An 8,884-nucleotide genomic window follows, 5' to 3' on the forward strand; every position below is an offset into this window, starting at 1 on the left:
GAGGAGCCAAACACGCACCCCCAAGCGCTTCTTGGCACAGATGTCTACTTGCACATCCCAATAAGGATCCTTTTTCGTAAGAGCAAACCTAAAAAGGGAAAATCCTGAAAAAGAAGCTAATCACAATAACTAGATTAATTTGCAAATCCCAGTAAAAGATAATGTGACAATTTTCTTCGTTGTTGATTCCAAACATACAAGTATGTCAAGGGCGTGGAGGTGCAGGTTGCTCGACACCGAAGGAATGTGCTTCTTCCCTGAGGCAAAAATACCTGAGAAGTTTAAATGGCACTCTGACAAGTTCAACCGAACCGGTGATCTTCGAGCTCACTTGAGGGCCTACATTAGACAGATGAGAGTCCAAGGATTTACCAACCAACAAATGGGTCAAGCCTTTCAACTCACTCTTTCTAGACCAGCCCTTCGTTGGTTAATGTCCCTCGAAACCTCCCAGACTCGTACTTGGGAGGATATAATGAAAGTTTTCTAAGAAGAAAGATAAACACAGGAAAATGCTAGCATCGTTCTCGCAATGATAAACACATGTTCTTGAGTTTTCCAACCCTCAGGACCTTAATTACTAGCAGTAAGTAGTAAAAACAATGAGATTTTGAGGTAATTTTTAAGTTATGGCTATATCTATTCATCAGGACTCGAAGTTTGCAGCTTGAAATATTCCAACGTAGAAGTTCCATCAAGTCCCTTTGCTAGGTACCGTGTGAGGTATTCTAAGACGGTGATTTCCCTGTAGATGAGGGGATCTCCCTCCAATAGCAACTCCTCCATAGGCCTATAGATCCTTGTTGATGGTTGAAAACCTGTAGAGAAGAAGCATGCGACAGAGAGTCTTGGGCCTACTTTGTGGGTCAATACTCAATGTTCCGCACTTTTAAACTTATAATTGGATATAAAGTTGCAACTACAACCGCAATATCAATCAACTACCAAAAAAAAAAAGGTAAGGAAGACCATTTTTTTTTTTTTTTTTTAAATAAAAAGTAGTGTCTTTTGTGGAGGAGTGTGATTCATGTGCATGGGTGAGGACTAATGGAGTGCATGAGAAAACATCTATAAAAGAGTCATTTTTTCCTTTCATGTGGGGCAAATTGGTCATTTTATTCCCCTATGTGTCTAGGTGTAGGGACCACACTCCTTCATAGAAAACATTTTTCCAGATAAAAAAATAGAATCGAGTTTTTCAACACCCATGGTGAATGGAAATTCATTCATTGCGGGGCCTGAGATGCATGATGGGAGGTTTCGAAAGATATTTTGAGAATATATTAAAACCTTATAGAAGTTTGTGAACCCTAAAATAGTGAATGAACCATCCCAACGGATTAAGAAAAACTTTTTCCTATTTAAAATATTAACCTAAAGAGGGAAGAAAGAAAAATATAAAACAAAGACTTGCCTGAAAAAGATCTCCAAGGTTAACAATCAGAGCTCCAGGTGTGAAGGTAACATCAACCCATTGGTTCTGATGAAGAATTTGGAGGCCACCAATATGGTCTTGAAGAAGGATAGTAAGAAAACCACTGTCAGCATGCTTAGTGGTGCCCAGCGTGAGTTCTAGCTCAGGGCATGTAGGATAATAGTGACATAGAAGGAAATGTCCCTCATCACAGCCGATATCCCTTAGCCGGTTAGGGTTTAACCCCAAAGCTTCTGATAGTAACTCAAACAAGATAATCCCCAATCTTTTAACCCGATCTGAATACTCCATCAATATATCTCTGCATATTAATTTAAATCAAATATGCGAACTAGTTAGCAGGTCATCCAAAAGTATTGAACACAAAGAAATGTAGTAGTGGCAAAGAAGGCATCTAAATCGGGAGTTTCTACTTGCTTGGTACCTTTGCCGAGTCATATTGTTGTTGATTTAGAGGATGATGCGTTGGGCAGGCACAAATACCGCTTCCTCTAGAGTTGTGCTTGTTTCCTCTGCTGATGGCCATGCTGAAGGTGGAGGTTTCAAGTGGCTCTAGGGGTTTCGGGCTTGTCCCTTAGTCTTGGTTTCTTTGTATTTGCTGCTTGATTTTCTTTAATAAAATTCTAATCTTTAGCAAAAAAAAAAATGTAGTGGTGGTTGTAGTGAAGGTTGATGAGAATATTGGACTTAATTTGGTGCAAAATCCATAATGATGAGCTTGTATAAATCACTCCTTCACCAATTTAAACTTTTTTAAGTTCACTTTCACTTCATGCACGTTTGACACTAGCACTTGATTAGCCAATATGCTCCCTTGGCTAGTTACTTAGGGCCCGTTTGGTATCGTTTCTGCCTTTTGGTATAGTTTCTGTTCCAGAAACATCGTTTCGTGTTAAAAACGAAAATTTCAATTTCTGTATCAAAATGCAGTTTTTAAACGAAAAAATGGTGTTTCAAAATTTCAGATTTTTTTTTTTTTTTTTTTTTTTTTTTGTAATATGGAACGAAACTAGGAAGACGGAACTCCAAAATGGAGTTCCGTCCAATCTCCTTTTTTTAGTATTTTTTTCATCTTTGTTCCAAAAAAATAGAAACGGACATAAGTGCACCAAACAGAAGATTCTGTTTTTTCGTTCCAATAGAACGAAAAAACTCCAGAAATGTTTTTTTTGAATGATACCAAACGGGCCCTTAGGCTCAATTGTTTCTGTTTCAAATTAGTATTTTTGACTTAAAAATACTTTAATAAGAAAATGTTGTGTGGTAAAATTGAAAAAATAAAAAATATATATATTTCTACCATTAAAACAAACTGAAATGTGTAAAAGATGCATATTAATTAATAATATATATATATATATATATATTTCTCCTAATGACAGTGATGGTGTCGGTGGTTGGCTGGTTGTTGAAATTTCCTTGGAGGCGATAGTAGTGGTGATTGTCGCTGCCTTGGATGTGGTAGTGGCTCTATGGTGATAGAGAGAGGAAGACTCAAAAGTCTAAGGTGATACAGAGAGATACAAGAGCGCTCATAATAATAATGAGTCACATCTTGGCACTACGTAGTAGAGATATGTTATTTTTATAGCATTTCCCTTTAAAGTGAAATACTTTAAAGTGGAATTCTTCATTTGTTTTTTTGTTTTTTTGTTTTTTTGTTTTTATGCACTCAGATGTCTCTGTTTTATTTATTTTGTCTGGATCCTGCTTTTCTTCCTGACAAAAGGAAGGATAAGGATACGTAGTGATATGTTATTTTTATAGCATTTCCCTTTAAAGTGAAATACTTTAAAGTGGAATTCTTCATTTGTTTTTTTGTTTTTATGCACTCAGATCTCCCTGTTTTATTTATTTTGTCTGATCCTCCTTTTCTTCCAGACAAAAGGAAGGATAAGGATTGAAGTTCAGTACCTCCTCTTCAAGGAAGATGACGGATACGGAGGGAGAGGATAGTAACATCGGTTTTGATTTTGGTTTTGGTTTCGATTTCGATTTTGATTTGAGTGTATCAAGAAAAAAAAGTAATTGTTGTTGTTTTGGGTTAGGCTAATACTGATGTGATCTTGATCTCGATATGACAGAAGTATCTTGGTTCTAATTTAGTGTAATGTACTAATTAAAGTTGAATTATTGATAAGAAAGAGGGCATCCAAATTCTAGAGTAGAGACATAGACGGAATATATACGATTCGAATACGACTCACATATTTGGAGATGTGATCGGATTTGAAAATTCCATGATTGGATACGGATAATCTTAAATGGATATGGATGCGAATTGGATTTGGGTTTTCAACTATTTGTTTATATTTTAGACTTGTGTAACCTAGACCCTTCTCCTCCCGATGGATATGATTCGCTTTCAATCTATATCTCTCAATCATCTTAGCTTTTTTCCTTGTTTTCTAGAACCTATCAAATCTTCAAGAACCTCAAGATCATTAGTTATTTTATCTTTATGATTAGTTAGATACCTATTTGGATCGGATAATTATTTTTCAGATTATTCAAATTGGAATATGAATTTCCTTTGATCTAATACGAATACCCCTAAACGGAAATGGATACAGGTTGAATTTGGATTTTCGACTATCCTTTCACATTTAGAGCGCATTCCAGAAAATAGTAGATCACCATAGAAACATTTTGAATTATTGGATTCTAATCGCTTTTACACTAGAAAAGGGGGACCACCCTCTAAGCCTAATGACTGGTCACGTAAAAAAAAAATAAGGAGAAAAAAAAGTTCAAAAAGATGCACGTTCATTTTCTTCTCTTGGAAACTAAAGGAAAAATAAGGAGATAAAAAATGTTCAAAAAGAAACACTTCATTTTCTTCTCTTGGAAAGTAAACGAAAAGGAAAATGGAGAAAGAGACAAGTTAAAAGGAAACAATAAACGAAAAGGAAAATCAAGAAAGAGAGATTAAAAGGAAACAATTCATTTTCTTCTCTTGTAAAGTAAATGAAACGAAAAACCCGAAGGTAAAAATTAAAAATTTTTAAATTAAAAAAATAAAAAATAAATAAAAAGAAAAACTTAGTTTTCATCTTGAAACTTACCTTGGGGCATGTGCCTATTCCTAGACTTAATATATTCGAAAAAAATCGTACTACCTCGTGCCAAAGATGCTCGTGTGTATCCTTTCATTGGCTGAGTCAGGAAGTAACAATTTTTTACCCAATATTTACACTAATAGATAAAAATAACCGTAAGCTAATTAATTTGTGGAAAAAAAATCTTATCCATTTCTGTGTCTTTAAACTCGAATACAAACATGTAAAAAAATCATATTTATCCCAACTTAAATGCTTCCACATGACCGCTCATGACCTACACATTAACATAATGGTTGCACAAATGGATCACATACATGATACATGATTAGCAGTGCCTTCAGAAAATTTTATGACTGAAGTCAACATAAAAAATATAGACCAGTGATGGACAGCCGTATAACTTATGGCATTTCAATAAAACACAATTTAATTGGATAATTAGAGAAATTTTGTGAAAAATGCACAACTTTAAGAAATTTTGAACCATTTAAAATACAAGAGAAAATATGCAACGCAGCCATACGATCCCACATGAAAGAAAAAATTTAGCTTTGCCCAATTCAACAGTTTGGAAATTTGCTCATTTCAAAAAAAATCTAATTTTGCCCAATTGGCAATGTTAGGTCCTCCTTACGAGGACAATGATTTAAGCTGGTTTTCCTCCACTCATTATGAGTAGGGGGCTCACATGGTGATGTGGTGAGAGAGTTTTAAGGTTGTGTTTGATAGTCATTCAGAAATGTGTTTTTGTCGTTTTTTTGTGTTATGAAAATAAGAAAACAAAATCTTCTTTTTAGTGTTCAATGTTTATTTTTTTATTTTAACGAAATCAAATAAAAAAAATAGAAAAAAAGGAAAATGCTGAAACATGGTTAACCATGTTTCAATATTTGAGAAACATTCCATTTGAAAAAAAAAAACTCATGTCCCCAATAATTTCTCCAAGGCCAAAATCTTCTTTGTCTCCTTGAAACTCCAAAAAACTTGAGTGGTTAACAAGGATTTAGTTATTGGTATCAGTTGATACCGATCCAGATTGGATCAGTGCGTATCAGTCACTTTTACCCTTACTTCTTAAAAAAATGACATTTTCTTTACAGTGTTACCCCTGAATCGATACTGGTAACCGATTCGGATCAATCAGGAATCGATATCAATCTCGGCCGATATTGATATGATATGGCTAATCCAATACCGATACTTAGAACCATGGTGGTGAAAAATCCGTGATGAAATCTCGCTCGATCTCTGCTTTCCCTCAACATTGTTGATCACTAGTCTCCCTCATCCCTATTTCAGTGAAATCGAACTGAGAAACCCTTTTCATAAAAAATAAAAAAATCTTGTTTGATGCCCTCTCTCTTCCTCATCCCTGTCTTGGTGAAATTGTTTCTAAAATAAGTTTACCAAACATCATTTTTAGACTAAAAATAATTTTTTAACACAGAAATGAAAAATTTTGGTTTTAACATGAAATGTCGTTTCTACCAAATGTAGCTTTAAATCTCTCACCTCATCACTCTTGCATTTTTTTTATCGCGAGGACCAATAAGAATGCATGAAATAGCATCTATATAAACGGCATTTTCCCTTTTATGGGGATGGACTGATCATTGCCCCATGTATCCAAGTGTCGTAGGCCACATTTTCCTATAGAAAACATTTTTCCATATCTCTTTATGGAGAAAGAAAGTATACCAAGGAATCCAATTTCGGGGACAAAATACGACTTGTTTATGATTTTTAAATCTCTGAGATGAAGATTTAATGATCTCTTTTTCATTCTGACTCGGTAATTTTTGCAGGATATGGGGTGGTGGCGAGCTCTAGTGTAGGGCTGGGAGACAGAAAGGAGGAGGAGGAGCCATGAAGCTCTCACTATAACAGTCGGGAACCAAGTGTGTGAAATTGAGATTAACCACATATTAGATATACGCCTATAATACAAGAACAGTGAGAATAAATTATCACTACGACAACTTAAAATTAAACAAACTAAGAGCCATCAATACTATCATCGTCTTTAAAAGGAAGTACATTTCACAGCTTGAAATGTGACAAAGCAGAGGTACCATCAAGTCCCTTCGCTGTGAAGTACAGAGTATATTCTTTGAGGGTGGTTTCCCTATAGACTGGTGGGTTATCTTTTGAACACAACTCCTTGATGGGTCCATAAACCCTTGTGGATGATTGAACTCCTGTGGTGAAGAAACATGCCACTGAAATCCTTGTGCCTATGCTGCGAGCCACCACTCGATGTTCTATGCTCTTAAATGTATCGTTAGAAATCAGCTGCACCACAACCACAATCACAATCAAAAACCCATTCAATTATAGCATCAAGACCAAGTTTATAATTGAACGATTCATGGGTTTTACAGAACAAATTAATGGCTTGACTTGCCTGCAGAAGATCCCCGATGTTGATGATGAGAGCTCCAGGCGTAGGGGAAACATCAATCCATTGGTTCTGATGAAGAACTTGGAGTCCACCGATTTGGTCTTGAAGAAGGACAGTGAGGAAATCATTGTCTGAATGCTTAGTAGTGCCGAGAGTAAGTTCAGGCTGAGGGCAGGCAGGATAGTAGTGACAGAGAATAGCAAGACCCTCTGCACAACCCATGTCTATCAAGTGTTTGGGGTTAAGCCCCAGAGCCTCCGACAGCAACTCAAACAAAGCAATTCCCAACTTACTTACTTGCTTCGAGTACTCCATCAATATCTCTCTTCCAATCAACAACACACCATTAGTTACTTCTTCAATTAAAGTTATCAATTTCTCAGTCACATATATAGAACTAACCACTATAAGATTACCTGCAAACGAGAGGCAGTTCTTGAGGATCGAGAGGTTGAGGACCCATATCGCAATACAGGGTGTCTCTCCAATTGGCAGCAGGAGAGCTATAGAGATCAAAATTGCTGTTGTAGATGACCTTCTTGCCCATGAGATCGCGAGTGTAGGATTGTTTCTTGATCTCTGTGTCTTGATCATAGAACCTTCGAACCCCTTCCAGCAGCTCCTCAAACACACTCTGAGGAATACCATGATTCACCACCTGGAAGAAACCCCATGTTTCTGATGCTTCCTGGATTTTGTCTACTATTTCCTTCCTTCGACTAGTGGTGGCTTCCAGGAGGTCTATGACCGGAATCGTCAGATGGGTCTGACGGCAGCTGTGAGTAGAGCCCAGACGAGAGGGCAGGTCATGGAGAGCTTCGGGTGGGTGGACGAAGATACGAGGGACCTTATCCACACCGTTGTCGACGAGACCCTTCACACCTGCTTTGGTTTCATCAAATTCCCTTAGCTCTTTTATTCGGTCATAACTTGGAGTTGGAGAGGTACTGTCTGAAACTTCGTCGGCACCGGAGACGACCACCATTTTCGCTTTCTTTCGTTGGCTTCCAACACGATTTTGAACGGCAGGTGGAACCAAATGCAGGTTGTTAAGTCTCTTCCACTCTGCGAAATGTTGAAGTGAATATGTAATTATGTCTCACTCACTAGAAACGGCCACAAAATGGTGATGGGGCGGGGGAAGAAAATCTGTGGGCGACTCTATTTCCTAATCTGATTACCTGTGGACTTAAACTCCCATGATATAGATGGAGGGTTAATCTAATTGCGGATAACGTAACAAATTCAACGATAAAGTTTGAAATTAGAGTTTTAACATAGAAATGGAAGATTTTGATTTTGACACCAAATGTCATTTATATTAAATATTTAAATATAGCCTTAATTAAATCTCTTGTGCAATTATTCTGGCATTTTTTTTATCATGAGGATCACTGAGGATGCACAAAAACAGAAACATCTGTATAAACTTCATTTTCCCTTTTATGGGGGTGGACTGGTCATTACTCGATATGTCTAGGTATAGGCCACATTCTCCTGGGACTTCTATCTTCTCTATCAATTTTTGATGAGAACCCTGTTAGAAAATAAATACAGGCAAAGTATAAAACTTATATGGATATATTGTAATTACATCGGATGGTATATAAATTAGCAGCATCGTTGTAATCCTTCTTGAATCAGAAGCAAACAGAATTTGAGTTGAATCGTGTTAGAAAGATACTATCCTTAAAGTTTTTAAACGCCCCTAATTGTGCAATCAAGTTGACCATTTGCGTTTACACATACAAAATAAAATAATTTCTAATCACATAAGATGCACTCCAATATTTATTACACAAGGAAGTCTGAAAGCTATACTCATTATCAGACACAAAGAGACTTGGAAGAATAGAACACAGAGTGGGAAGAACAAAAACACTTGTTTTAAAATCCCCTATCTAATTTTCAGATCATCTATAGAATATATAGACAAAGTACTTTTACACGTATGGGTGTATCTGTTCATATACAGATGTGTCTGTA

The 8,884-nt window shown here is 36.4% G+C and overlaps 1 protein-coding gene and 1 pseudogene across 1 annotated transcript; both read right to left on the reverse strand.

Annotated features, from left to right (window-relative positions):
* Positions 1 to 639: 639 nt before the first annotated feature.
* Positions 640 to 1,741, reverse strand: LOC122062912 (annotated as a pseudogene).
* A 4,653-nt stretch (positions 1,742 to 6,394) lies between these two features.
* On the reverse strand, positions 6,395 to 8,080 carry LOC122062913 (1-aminocyclopropane-1-carboxylate oxidase homolog 1-like). The gene is made up of 3 exons (XM_042626593.1): positions 7,315 to 8,080; positions 6,902 to 7,223; positions 6,395 to 6,789 (listed from the first exon to the last, which is right to left on the reverse strand). Exons 1-3 carry the CDS (start codon positions 7,881 to 7,883, stop codon positions 6,538 to 6,540), a joined length of 1,143 nt encoding a protein of 380 aa, XP_042482527.1. The 5' UTR covers positions 7,884 to 8,080; the 3' UTR covers positions 6,395 to 6,537.
* Positions 8,081 to 8,884: the final 804 nt, after the last annotated feature.

The sequence above is a fragment of the Macadamia integrifolia genome, unplaced genomic scaffold (assembly GCF_013358625.1).
Source record: "Macadamia integrifolia cultivar HAES 741 unplaced genomic scaffold, SCU_Mint_v3 scaffold1146, whole genome shotgun sequence".
Classification (NCBI taxonomy): domain Eukaryota; kingdom Viridiplantae; phylum Streptophyta; class Magnoliopsida; order Proteales; family Proteaceae; genus Macadamia; species Macadamia integrifolia.